The 14,871-nt window shown below is 36.9% G+C and overlaps 1 protein-coding gene across 7 annotated transcripts in view; it reads left to right on the top strand.

Annotated features, from left to right (window-relative positions):
* Window positions 1–14,871, top strand: part of CDC14A (cell division cycle 14A) — a 159,722-nt gene that overhangs the window by 34,805 nt on the left and 110,046 nt on the right. For all 7 annotated transcript variants that reach the window (XM_063104365.1, XM_063104369.1, XM_063104364.1 and 4 more), the window contains one exon: window positions 3,538–3,630. In XM_063104365.1, the coding sequence (XP_062960435.1) occupies window positions 3,538–3,630 (93 nt within the window). The remainder of the gene's footprint in view (window positions 1–3,537; window positions 3,631–14,871) is intronic.

Here is a 14,871-nt window from a genome sequence, read left to right on the forward strand (position 1 = left end):
AAGGGCTGGGTCAGAGTACCAGACGGCAGGAGTGAGGAAGAGGCTGCTGCCCAGTTTGGAGGCTTGATGTTCTCCTGGTATTATGGCAGAATCTGAGAGAACATCTGCTGGGCTCATTCATAACGTAGAGTCCTATTGTCTTCAAACTGCGACTTTCTTTCCTTGCACGCTAAAGTTCTTCCATGAAAGATCGGGAAGGATGAGTTCCTCTAAAGGTACTTTATTCATCAGTGTCTCCAATGGATGGTATTGTTTCTTCTAGGGTGCTCTGCTTATGTAATAGGTAGGTTTTTTTTTTTTTCCCCAAAAGATGACTGGTAAGGGGATCTTAACCCTTGACTTGGTGTTGTCAGCACCACACTCTCCAAAGTGAGCTAACCGGCCACACCTTTATAGGGATCTAAACCGATGGCCTTGGTGTTATCAGCACCACAGTCTCCCAAGTGAGCCAAAGGGAGCCCTGTGATAGGTAGGTTTTTAAAGGGAGGGGTATGTTTAATATTTGAAAGGAAAAAACATTCAAGTGCTTTTGTATATTAGCCCAATCATATAAAACATCAGCTAAACAAATGACAAAATGTTTTGTTATCCCTGAAATTTTCAGTACAGTACAGAGTATTTCCTCTGTTGAACACCAGCACTGGTGTAAAATTATGGGGCAGGTTGACCATAAGAGGGAGGCTTGGTAGTGGCAAGGAGAGGAATCAGGACAAGGCCTATAGTACATAAGATTTTTCTCCAGTCATTCTCTTTGAGTTAGTTTTGATTCCATGCATGAGAACTCAACTCTCAGTGATCCAACCTAGAAGATACTGGCCAAGGTTCACTAAGTAGATCATCTCTTGGCTGTAGTTCTTTTGAGACTTAACTGAGAAAACTGAATCCCAAAAACACCAAAGCAAGGTTAATGCCAGGAGCATCAAACTTCTTCCTAAAAATTAGGCAGAAAGCTCTAAAAAAAAAAAAAAAAAGTTATGTTTGCTTCCTGTAGGCAGATAGGCAGATTCCCATAAGAAATATTTTAGAATAATTAAAATTTCTGGGTAGATTTTGTGAAGACCATTTTTTACCTGATGTGATTTCTGAGGCTTGTAAAGTTTATAAAATTTTTCTAAAGTCATAAAATTTTTAGGTTGTGTTCCATTTACTTAGAAAATATTTATAGGTATACAGTGAGAAGAAAGTTTCCCTCAGAATTCTGTCCTTCAGCTTTATGGTTTCTGTTCTAGATGGTCTCTGTATTCCATGTACTTTAGAATGAGAGAGAGAAAAAATGAAAAACCAGAAAACAACAAATTAAAAAAAAAAAGAAAGAATCGAGCATCAGGATGAGAAGTATGAGTTGTCAATTTTGGCAAGTGGATTTGTAAAATAAATACAATTCTACATTATGAACGATAGCAGTAGTTTGTTATGAAATGTAAATTCTTAGTAGAAGAGAGCATCAAAACAGATAATCCATACTTCAAGATACTTTCTTCCCCACAAGTGTTTTAGGAAATCAGGAAATGTAAATAGTGAGAGGCTGGGAGCCAGAAGAGCTGCCAGTCCTCGTGCTCAGTTAACTTGTGTTTGTAGAGAGCCTGGCCTGTGTAAGCCATCTTTAGGTATTTGGGATAAGAGACATAGGAGATGCTTAGGTCTCAAGAGCCCTTACTCCCATTTTTGGTAAATCAAACATAACTTATTGGTTGAGAACAATAAATGACAAAAACAACAAACAAACAAATACATAATAAAATAAAATAGAAAAAGAAATATCCAGGCAGTCAATAGTCCCAGACTGAAAAAGCAAGAGTCAAGTGTCAGTGACATTGATAGTGACTGTATATTTTTAGCTCACTGCAGTGCATTAACTCAGCTGAGCCAAATTGAATGAAATGTACTTTTTTCTTTATTTCATAGGAGTATTTTAGTAAGCCTGTCAGGAAATAAGGGCATTAGTAGTAAGTGACTCTCTTTGAGTCAACACAATTTTTTTTTTTAAAGTTTTAAAAATTATTACTTTATAGCATCACATTTTATATCCATAATTCCTTTAGACTTAGCCATTTACATTTCTCCATGGAACCTTTTATTCTATCCATAAGTACATTTCTTTTTTGCATAGGCTTTAGAATCATTTTGTTTCTGAATGTAGTCCTTGTGAAAATTTTGATAAAAAAAATCCAATACTAGTATGTAATTTGATACTAACAACTACTTTTAGGCATTCTTTGTAATTGAATTTGTGTTAATGATTGTGAAGTTCACATTAAATAGTTTAGCTTTTCATGTGTCAAATGCTAATTTTTTAAAGTTTAATTCAAAAGGGCACTCCCATTTTTAGCAATTGTGCTTCTTGGTTATCAAAGAAATGCCTGACTTGGAATGATGAGGGTTTCCTGGGAAACATGTAACGTTTTCTGTGGTTACCTGCTAAAGCCAGAATATAGAAGTTTTATCTTAGAATAGACTTAAGAGTTGGAAGTTTCTTTTCCTTGTAGAGGAGAGCAGGGTATAAAGAAAGGTACATAGTTGAGCTCTGTTTAGATTTTAAAGGGGTTCAAAAGCAGGGATTTTCTGTGGGTTGTGGTCCATGTATAAGGTATAAAAAGCTGTTTTTTGTAGTCAATATGAATTTATAGACAAATTAAAGTGTACTTATCTGCCAATATTTTGAGAACCATTTGTCAAAATACTATAAATGTTTTGAAATATGAGGAAATCGAGCAGATTTCATTGAGTTGCATTAGCATTCTCATTATTTTATGTTTATTTGAGTTTTCATTGATAATTTGATTGCATATTAACAGATCTTTTTATTTGTCACTTCATGTTTAGCATGTATGCAGCATACCATGTCGATTATTTTGGAATTAGCTAAATACTTGAGCATGCAGCATATTGCTTGGCATGTAGTAGGTGCTTAATAACTGTTTGAATCCATGCATTTAATATATGGCTGTTGTATTAAGATGTTTGCTGATATAATCCTTTTGATGGTTCATCTTTTCCCATTAACCATTTATTTTCAGATAACTAAAAGGGAGTTATTACAGAACCTCATAGAAAGAAAGTATTAATATTGGTCTCAAAATAATTTTTAGAGAAGACAACAGACTGGTTAACACATTTAAAAACAAACTATATAAATATGAAAAGTATAGATAACTTTCCTGGGAGTGGGAGTGGTATGTAGGGAATGAAAAAGGGTGAATAAACAGTATATATAAGATCAAAAATAGATCATCAAAAATGGTTCCTGCTAGTAGAGATGCCAATAATTTAATAATTTACCACCATATCAGTTTCCTTTCTGGGCAAGAAAAATTTTTGTTATATTGGCAATTCTCACATCATAATTGGGCTGTAAAAAGTCTGAGCTGTTACTTCCCCAACCCTCAAATGCTCATGTCCGAATGCCGTAGATACTAAAGTTGAAAGTTGTTATATTTTATGGATTGTGACATATCTTGAAAGTTAGGAGATGATGTTTGTCTTCTGTATGTTTTAACATTATCTCTATGGTTACACTATTTTATCTCCTCTTTCTAGTCATACAGTTTATCAAGAAAGAAAATAGTGCACTACACCTGCTTCGACCAACGAAAAAGAGCGAATGCAGCATTTTTGATAGGTGCTTATGCCGTAAGTAGTTCCTTCATGATTGTTTTCTATAACCAGGCCAGGAAAATGCCAACACTGTCAAGTAAAATGCCAACACTGTCAAGTAAAATCCAGGCAACTTTTTCAGTGGGACTTGGGAGATGGTAGAGATTACTAGCAGTTTGGGAATTGATCTGCTATGGAAAGTGTGGACTAACATTGAAGGGGTGTTTACTCTTTAGATTTTATTTTCTAGTAGCTAGTGAGAGAATCTTAGAACTGAAATGTGTAGCTTGAATTCCACAGTTGTATAAGTGTTTTAATAAGAAGAATACCTAGTAAGGACATTTTCTGGGAAAAAAAAATGTGTGTGTGTGTGTATGAATGAATGAAATATAATATTACGGGAGATTTTTAAAGGCTGTTGAGGTGTTTTTTTTTGGAGAAGAGGAAATCTTAAATGGCACAGGGGAAGATTGTTATTAGTATTATTATCATTATTTTTTTTTATCAATCCATTCATCTATACAATGTTTGCAGTAGGCAAACAGTATAAACTTTGCATATATTACAGCTTCCCTAATAACTAGACAAGACCTTTTCAAAAATAATTTTCATTAGAAATTTTGTTTTCTGCAAGCACTAAGATGTCATTATGAATTCCACATGTCCATGCTACAGAGTATTGGAGTAGATGTTTCTGGAATTTTCTATATATGCTGGGATTGGGCAAAAACTTAGAAGGCAGAAACCATTAGGGCTAAAATGTACTTGTAACCTATAATAGCTTTTCAGGGATATGTGTGATATCCAGTTAGGAATATGCTGAATTAAAGGCAGGGAGAAGAGGGGTGTTATTTCCTGTCATCCTTGGAGAGGGCTGGTGCTTCTCTGAAGCCTTGGAGCACATTGCGGCATGACCTTTCAAGGGCCTTGTTCCAGGCCTCAGTGGAAAGGGAGCACCAGATACTACACATCAAGATTTTTCACATCAAACCAAAAGCTCCAGGGGAAAGTGCCCAGTGGTATTGTTGGGAAAGCTGTTGAAGGTAGCAGGCTGACAGCCAGACTGTGGGCTGGGCTTTGCTTTTACGACTGAGGAGCCCAACTCTGCCACCTTCCCTCCGCTGATGTGGCTGCAGTAAAGCCTTGGGCCATCCCTTGTGGCATGTTTTCTTTCATGCTTTGTAGTCAGCATGGTATAGTACAAGCAATAGTGGCTAAGAATCAGAAAAACATGAGTTTTTTTTATCCTGAAGGAACTCTGTGATGAGGGGTAAGCTACTTTATCCCTTAGCTTTATTTAGTTTCCTTATCTGTAAAATGAGAAAGGTGGATAGAAGTACCCCCAAAGTTTCTTTCAAGTCTTAGGATAGTAGGGTTATTAGTAGTGCCAGCCAGGCTGTTGCTTTTATTTTAAGAGCATACATAAAAAGCTGGCTCATAGCACGAAGGTTCAGTGGAGTGCTGGTAAACTGAATTGAGCAGGCCTGTTTATTTTTCACTTTACATTGATAATTACTACTTATTTGAAACTCGCGATTGACACTGCTTAAAAAATGGAAAGCCTGTACTAACCTCTGACTCAAGCCATGTAAACAGTGTGTCTTTTCTGCAGGGTTTTGTGATGCTTTGTGAGCATGTTATTGGTGGATCCTTTTGTCATAAAGGATTGCATTCAAGAGGACATCTGCTGCTCTTCTCCTTTCTGTCCCCCTTTTCCCTCCCTTGCTTCTTTTCTCTTTTCTTTCCTTAACACCCAACCTTCCTATTTAGTTTAGTGTGGTCCTTCATTTCAGCAAGGCACCTCTAGAATTTTGACAGGAAGTATGGTTATAATAGATTCATTGAGCTTGTTATAAAATACATCTTCTAATGCAGAAGTTTCCACCACTTGAAAGCAACCAAAGGGATGAAAAAGTCCTGGTGTGGTGGAAGAAGTATTGAGTATAGTGTGAGCTTGTCTTACATGCTAGGTACAGTCCTGAGAAGCAGTGTGCAAAGTGGGAATTCTTGTATTGGTCATTGCCCAATTGATTTTTTTTTCTTCTAATCCTGGAAATGTGTGCCCGAGAAAGCTTTTTGATGCAAACCCTTAATAAAAATGAAACTGAAAATTGCAGTCTTTCTCTAAAGAGAATTTTATGGTTTCTTCGTATTGTCTGTATGCATTTAATTGTTGATGCATGTTTTATAAGAAGATATCCAATAATACACATTATACGTGTGAGTACATCTCAGGTAAGTTTCACATGTTAAATGCTGCTAATTGGATAAGTCTCAATCTTCTGGGGGAATTATCTCTGGATACAAAGGACCTTTTACCTCTGAAGCAGCCACATAATCTATATGGGGCAAACTAGGGAAGTGTGTTGTATTAGAGAGAAGTCCTCAAATGTGGAATCAGCCCTCTCTCAAGGGGCATTGGCTCATAAAAATATTTATACTAAGATAGTCCTTTTTCTCTGAGCCTTAGTTTTTTTATTTGTAAAATTTGGATAATACCAGGGTTTCCCTCTCTACCTCATAGGATTGTTATGAAGCTTCAACGGCCTGTTTGATAGCTCCACATTATATATGTACATGATATCTCAAATTTATTGTGGCAAAACATAACTTTTATTCCTTTCTCCCCAAACCTTTTTATTCCTCCAGTCATCCCCTTTTTAGTATATAAACTACCATCAGTGACTTGCTAAATCAAAAGATAGTAATCATTCTGTTTCCTCATTTCCTTATCCCATATTAGACTTATTCATAAGTTTGGTTAGCTTTGCCTCTAAAATATATATTGAATTGGAGTACATCTTTCCATTGCTTTTACTGTCACCAAGCCCAAGCCACTGTCACGTTCATATGGGTTACCCTGCAGCTTCATACATTGTCTCCTTTTTATATTCTTGCCACACAATTGTCAGAGTGGTCTTTAAAAAATATAAGTTAGATCACATCATTACCTGTTTCAAACCTGTCTAATGATTCCTCACTTCCTTGGAATAAAATTATCCTCCTTACCAATGTTATTAAGATCCTTTCTGATCTCACCCTGTCAACCTTTGTGATCTCCTTGCTCAAGATGCTCCCATCACACTGGCCTTCTAACCTTGAAAATCCCATGCTTATTCCCATCAGAGGGCCTTGATATGTCTGTTCTCTCTATCTGAAATGTCCTTATCTTTAGATCTTTGCATGCCTGGTTCCCTCTAATGTCATCTTCTCAGAGACAATTTTTTTTCAAATTCTACCCTGCTACCCCTTCCCCTAGTCATCCTCTAGTCCTTTGCTGTTTTATATTCTGTACAGCGCTCTCCTATTTGAAACTACCTTGTTTGTGTGTGCATTTACTTTCTTTTTCCCAGACTAGAGGGTGGGACCTTGTCTGTTTTGTTGATAGCTATATCTAGAGGGTAATAAAATATTTAACAAAGGGTTGGGCCCAGGTGTTCACCAGCTGAATTGGGAGCTGGCTGAAAAGATGGGGCAGGGTTCTGGTGGCATCCTGCTGTGCTGAATCATGGGGAAGGCTAGGGTGGGTGGGTCCCCCAGAAGAGACTAAGGTGACTAATATGGAGTGGGGTGGGGTACTGCAGGCAGCAGCAATTTACCAACTGGTATGGAACTATTTCGGTATCTGAACATGGAATATCAGCTTAGGACTGTGCCTGGTATGTAGTAGGTGCTTTGTAAATATCTGCTGAATGAGTGAATAATAGGATGAAAAAATATGAAAGAAAGAAGGGAGCTTTTTCTGGAAATGATCAAGTTGGACAGACATAAAGCATAAAGTGACACCTTCCTCATTACTAGGATATTTGTGGTAACGTCTGAGCCAAATGTGGTCTTTAAAGATGCAGAATCAAAGCAAAGATCGTAGACCAAGGGTAGTACCTGGTATGCAAAGTGACACCACCACCTTGCCTTTTTTTTAATAGAAGTTTATTTTTCCAATATTTTTTTGTTGTGGTAAAATACACATACCAAAATGTACTATCTTAACCCTTTTTAAGTGTACAGTTTACTGGAATTAAGTACTTTAATATTGTCATGCAACCATTGCCATTATTCTTTATCTTGTAGAGCTGTCATAAGGATGAAAAAGGATATAAAATGTAGACCACCACATTCAGCTGGTAATATACAGAGAAGGAAACCCTTCTCTATGGGTGCTCTAAAGTCAGGGCTGCTGGAATGATGTGGCCATTGGAGATTACAGTGACAACAGATGACAGGCACCCATTTCAGGGAAATCTCTATTGGTGAAGCATCTCTTCACATTCTAAGCTGTGACACTGTGCTGCTTGAGGTGGAGGGCTCAGATTTAAGAAGAGACCAACTTTGCCGGAAAGGTGTTTCCCTTCCAGGGCAACCCTGCAATTTTAGAATTAGGATGTTTAGATCCTTATAACATTTGGATGTTATAAGGATCTAAACGTCCAAAACAGTTTCATATGAGTTTGAAGAAGATGGCTTTAAAAAACTATAACTATGAATTAATTTGGTTCTTGCCATGTGCTTAAAGACCAAGTCCTCACTAGGCACCAGTGTTATGTTACTGTATTGTTTTCGGTTCACAGGCCTGTAGCAAGAAGGTCAAGGATAATTTGGATCAGTCCGCAATGACTGAAGAATAGGGAAATAATTTGTATGAGGGGAAGTTAAAATAAGTGTGATTGTTTGTCTTAGAAAATTAAGTTCAGAGATAAAGAATTAGATTTTTTTTCAGATATGTGGAGGATGCTTAAACAGAGGTGATAACCACACTGTATTTTCCTTAACCCACTTTGTTTAGTCCCTGCATTGCTAAATGTGAGGTCTACATTATGGATTAACTGGGACTAACCTGAACTGGATGTCATGTCTGAGTTAAGGATGACAAGGCTGAGCTTTAGGTTTGTAGACTTTCTAACCATGTCTGTGTCTGCTGTTTATTTTGTAGACTACACTTAAGGTCTAAATAGTTGTTTTCTACTACTAAGTGTACTACTAATTACAAAGAGGCCATTCTCCATCTGGCCTAGGAGGTTGAACAATGACTTTGGCATAGTCACAGGCTCGGCTCTGAATCCTCTTGTTAGTTGCATGTCTTGAGCAAGTTGTTTAACTTATCCAAACTCCTGTTTTTTTCATCTTAAAATAGGGATAATAATATCCTGCCTGAGAGAGTTGTGGTGAGGACTGAAAGAGGTCATGCATATAAAGGTGACATTGGTGCTGCATCGGGCATTATAAGCATTTACAAATGCTTGGTGGTTCTGGGCAGGGGAGCTGTGTGTCCTTCTAGAAAGTTTTCTGAGCCAATTTCCTACCCATTTTTGTGCTTAGATCCTTAGGCTACTCTGCTGTGGATCTGGAGATCTGATGGCTGTTAACCCCCTTTTTGTCTGCTTATCTTCCCTCCTGTCCTCTCATTTCACACTTAAATCTGTCCTTGGCTCAGTAACGTTCAGATGGTTGTTAATCTGATTATCGCTTAGTATAATTCACTGGAAGGTATGAGTATGATCTTTTTTTTTTTTTCCTCCTAAAATGTTATTTGCATTTGAAAAGAAGAATCTGTCTAAACCAAATGAATTTCTCACTTGTGAGATGTGTAGTCAGGTTTTCATTAGTTCAGTAAATATTTATTTAGCTCCTATGAGCCTTTCCTGGCACTGTGGTGTGCTCTGGGGAATGCCAAAAAAAAAAAAAAAAAAAAGAAAAAAAGGAAACAGAATGCCTAACTTAAAATAGAGGACAGATGAGCCATAAAAAGTGTGCAATAGGTGCCAAATTTGGATAAGTATGAATGCATTCTACAAATGTTTTTTGAGTCCTATTGTATATCAGGCCTGTTCCAGGAGGTGAGGATGCTATGGTAAATGACTCCACCTTCTGATGTGGGTGGGGGCCCTGGGCTCAAACCTGGAGAGTGGAAGGATCAAAGATGGCCAATCCCAGCAGGCTAAGTTGGTAAGGAAATAACAGATGGGGAATAGCACGATGGTGAAGGTGCATTTTTTGGCGGGCAAGGCAGGAGAGGTTGGGAGATGATTAATTATATTTTAAATATCTAGTTTGAAAAGGGGATAATTTAATGAGAAGAGCGGGGTCTTTTTTTTTTTTAGGATTTTTTTGAAATTTAAAAAGTGGCATAAACACATTATAGGGGAAAAGTAGGAAATTTCTCCTGCAATTGCATCACTCTAAACCTGAGCTATTTACTTAGGCGTAATTGCAACATAATTTTGTGAATCTTTTTTCACTTCACCTATATATGTTTTGCCATTTTGCTTCTCAGATGACCAATAATATTACATTTATAGGGTATACCATCGTTTGTTTAACATTGTAGATTCCTTTCAAAAATTTTTATAATGCGACAAACATCTTTCTACATTATAAATTTTTCTTCTTATGGATTCTTGTCTTTGCAGTGCCAGAAGTGGTATTGGATTAATAGATTGATTTTTAAAAATCAGGATTTTTAAGGCTCTTGGAGCATATTGATATAGTTAAGCGAGTTGCACTAAATTTGGTATTATGTGAAATCTCTAGTTTCATACATCTTTCCATATAGTGTATGTTTATATAAAATTATGAACATTATAATTTTAGAAATTTCTTTTCTTTTTTTTTTTTGGTGGCTGGTCGGTATGGGGATCCAAACTCTTGACCTTGGTGTTATCAGCACCATGTTCTAACCAACTGAGCTAACCAGCCAACCCATAATTTTAGAAATTTGATTGGTGAAAAATCCTACCTCATTATTTTACTAATCATTTCTTTGATTATTAATGAGGTTTATTATTCTTATAATAAATATTCTTACAAATATTCTTGTTTTTTATGTATAGACTTATTAACTTTTGGAATAGCTCTGTTTTTAAATTTGTTTCCTGTATTTGGACCATTAAAAAGGTGAAAAGTAGCTGTCAGTCTCTTTCCTTTAAAAAAAAAAGTCATTTCTCTGTGTCTAATTTGTATCAACAGATGCAGATCACTAGAAATCACACCCATCAGTCCAAGTTACTGTAAGAAATTAGGAAGTCCATAGACCTTAAGTTCTGTTTCTCATCAAAATATTATAGTAATAAGTACTTCCATATACCTGAATACAAAGATGGTTAGTCGGAACCGCTGATAATAGATCTATTGATTATTCAACGTTGAGCTGTCTGCTGAGTATACATTCAGAACAGTATTATTTAAAAGTGGTTAGAGAGTGTGTATGTTTAAGTCATTGGAAATTGATGTACCCAGCCAACTAACCGTGAATTTGTTTTTGTTTTTATTATTTGGACCAAGCATGTTAGTTTCCTTATGCCCTAACTCATAATTCATCTGTAAATTGTGATTTCAGAACTGCTTTAAGTTGTCATTAAGAAACTATAAACAAATATCATTTAAAATATAGGTAAAATGTTCAAGAAAAATGTCAAAATAATAAACGCAGTTACTTTAGATATTTATTAAAACAGTAACATGACAGATGCCAGCTACTGGTATCCTGTCACCTTCTTTGTGGCTTCTTGGTTAATCTAACGGATAGCGTTTGCTTCTGCTTATAGAAATTTGTGGAGAGGAAGGGAGGGGTGGCACAGGGCTGGGGCAGGGCAATTTCCTGTTTGCAGTTCCTTCCTTTTATAGTTTGATAGGCAAGAACCCTTTTGTGATATTGCCTGTAAATGGGCTAGACAGTCTTTTATCCTTGTAGGCTTGTATTTTTGGTGGCTGTAAAACAGGCCAGGCTCCCTAAAAATCATACAGCATTGTCAATTTCAGACTCTGACGTTGGCATTTCTGTTGATCTTCTGGTATGGGGAGAGCCATATCATCTTAGTTTACTCTCCTTGCGTATTTCAGTTAGCTGTGAAGTAGGAAAATTAGCTGTTTGCTTTTCATGTGTGGAAGGTTTGTTTTTCAAATTAAACTGCATATATCTTTTCAATATTTTTTTCCTGCTTTTGGCATCCTGATAATAAGCTTCGTCCTGTAAATAAACTCTCAAATATATATACACATACATGGCTGCATACTCACACGTGCATACACACAGACTGTATTCAGTACTCTATATTTAGTACTGAGACACTATGTGCTTCTAGTAATTTACTCACACATTTCTGAATCTTTTTAGTAGCCTTCAAATGAGATATACTTTCTGTGTGAAAAAGCTCGTGTCCATTTGTTTCATTTATATACCGAATTAAGGGGGATGTAATTTTTTAGTGCTTGAAATTATTTATTTACTTATTTATCATCTGTCCCTTTAAGGGAAGGAACTTTGTCTTATTCTCCACAACAGCTCCGGCATCTAGAACAGTGTCTGACACATCCTAAGTGCTCAGTAAGTGTTTGTGGAATGAATGACTGACTGTTTAGTTGACAAATAAGTCTTAGTTGGTTATCTCCCACAGTTTTCTGGAAGTTTAGTATGGAGTAATTTGGGGTGGCTGGTTAGCTCTGTTGGTTAAAGTGGGTGTTATAACACCAAGGTCACGAGTTTGGGTCCCTGCATTGACCAGCCACCTCCTCCCCCCCAAAAAAAGTAATTTAAAAGCTGGAGTGCTTAAAGATAAAATACAAAGTCTGTACAAATTTTTAAAATAATGGCAAGACTCCTGTTGAGATATCTGTGTGTTCAGTTATTCCTAAGGATTTTAGTTCTCAAAATATGGTTGCCATGCTAATAAATTTAGACTGTGTGCATGTAGACTACTAGGTTCCCATGTTAGTGTCGCTCTGTGTTTGTGTCTTTCTTAATTCTATTTCTTGTTTCTCCTCTGCCTCAGCCTTTCTTCCTCTGCCCCTATCTTCCCTCAGCCCCCCAAAACAAATGCTTGTAGGGCCTTTGAATTTTCATAATGAAATCCAAGCTTTCAGTTGATGAGGGCCTATAGCCAGGGATATAGTTAGACAGTGAATTCATGGGTAATAAAAGTAAATAGTAGGGCTGGGAAAGTGTAACCTCAGCCTCAAAGAAATATTTAGAGTTGCTGCAGTACCTCACAGAATTATTTAATAGGGCAGTAGCATTTCTGGTTCACAGTTTCAAATTAATGAGCAGACAGAGAAGCCTTTTCATGTGAATGTACATACTGTAGGATGAATCATACTTACAATTCTTTCAAGAGTGGGTGTGTGAGACATTTAGTGGCCTGCTTTGAGAAATTTCTTGGTTAATTAAAAAAAACCCCAACAATCTCCTTCTCAGATAAACCTTTCCCGATGTTTTCTCACTAATTTGTTTGTCTGCCCTCCACCCCCTCCCAACTGTTCACTTTGTCTTTTCTTCACTATCTGACCCAGAACATGGCTTGATTATAGCTTTTCTTACCTTGTCTTACAATTAATTGTGTGTAATATAATCTACTAGAATGTGCTCCTTGCAATTACTTGCTTTGTAGTTTCTCCCTTACTAGAATGACCTCCTTGAGTGAAAGGATGGCTCTCACTCATATTTGTATCTCCAGTATCTAACATGGTGCTTGCCTCTGCTGTTTTAATGAATAAAGGAATGAACGAGATAGGAAACAGCATTGGAGGGAATTCCGATTCCCAGTGGTGACTGATCTTGTGTTAACAGTGTGCAGAAAGTGACTCACGTGGACTCCGAGCTCAGGGTCTTCATCAAATCACTTTGTTATCATCCAGGTCCCAGCTGCAATGCTTTCAATTTGAAATCAACAGCTTGTTAAAACATGTGGGAATGGACTCATCCTGTACAAATAATTTAGGAATATACTGTATAGAATATAGAATATTCTATAGAATTATAGAATTATAGAATATTGTCTGTCTTAGAATTGGGAAGGCCTTAAATCTCATTAATTTGAATGTGGTAAAGTATTTATGTTCCCTTCTGAAATGTCTGAAACTTTGAGTGCTTGCAAATGAGTTGTTGTTTTGGCAGCAAGCTACATACTTTATCCAGAGTCAAATTTTAAGGCTTTTTTTTTTTTTGGAGACACATCTGTGAAATATAATGGGAATAGTGACAAAATGGGGACAAGGTTTTAAAACAGTTTCTAAAATCATTGTCTTCTTGTCTCCAAATCAGATTATGAATTAAAAAAAAAAAAAAAAGCCCAAACTTTTAGGATATCCTAGCATTGGGCTGTGCTATTATTAACATATAGTTTATATATGTATACTGACTGATAAAAATACTTTGCTTCTGAATTCATGGAGGAGGAAATCAGATTTAAGTTGTTGATTAAGATCCTTTTATTACAGTTAAAATTTTTGAGAGTTACCCAGAATGTGGACCATGGGATTCTCTCTTGTTAACTCCGTTTTACTTTTTGCCCCCCACCCCCACCCCTTTTTTAAAGGAACATTGGTTGACCTGGACCTCAGGTTAAGTATACAAACTTCAGGATGAATTGGAGGGTCTCTTTTACTGTATCTACTGTAGCAATGTGGAGAATAATTTCCCCTGCTCCAGTGGAGCTGTAGGTAATGGTCTTTGTCGAGTTACAGAAACAGACAGGCCTTTGGATCTCTCCCTGCCCTGCCCCTTACCCCCACCTCTCTTCACTCCCGATCCTCACTGTACTAGGAGACCCAGAGAAATGAAGTAACTTGTCACAGGAGCAGAACTGAGAGGGACAAGAACTCCCATACCATTGGCGTCCTTCTTGCTCTCTACCGTAGTGGCCCCCAGCTTACTTAGACACCCACAGTCCAAGTGAACATCGTCGTGTGGGTAACCAGTTACCGCCTTCCTCATCTACCTCTCCTGCTTGTTTTCTCTGTGCAGCGCTCCCTCTGCATTTTTGTATTTTTCCCTATGACTCCCACCTCATTCTCCTTCCTCTGTTCTGAACACTTCTTTCCTATTGCTTTGTTTTTCCTTCCTTTTTCTCCTCCTTAGTTCTTAATTGATTAATATATAGAATTGCATTATTATAATAATTGGGGTTTTTGGTCGCTCATAACAGAAACTGACTCTAACTTACTCAAACTCAAAACTTAATAATGAATTTCCTGGTAGCTTAGTCAGAAGGGAGAAGTAGAGGGCTGCTGTCCCCTTTTGTATTTAATACAGGTTGAGTATCCTTTATCCTAAATGCTTGGAACCATAAGTGTTTCAGATTTCAGACTGTTGGATTTTGGAATATTTGCATATACACACTGGTTGAGCATATCTAATCTGAAAATCCCAAATCTGAAATGCTCCAATGAGCATTTCCTTTGAGCATCATGTTGTTACTCAAAAAGTTAAGGATATTAGAGCATTTCAGATTTTGGATTTTTGGTTTAGGGATGCTCAATCTGTAAAAACTCTTTATTTATTTTAAT

The sequence above is a fragment of the Cynocephalus volans genome, chromosome 8 (genome assembly GCF_027409185.1).
Source record: "Cynocephalus volans isolate mCynVol1 chromosome 8, mCynVol1.pri, whole genome shotgun sequence".
In the NCBI taxonomy this organism is placed as follows: Eukaryota; Metazoa; Chordata; class Mammalia; order Dermoptera; family Cynocephalidae; genus Cynocephalus; species Cynocephalus volans.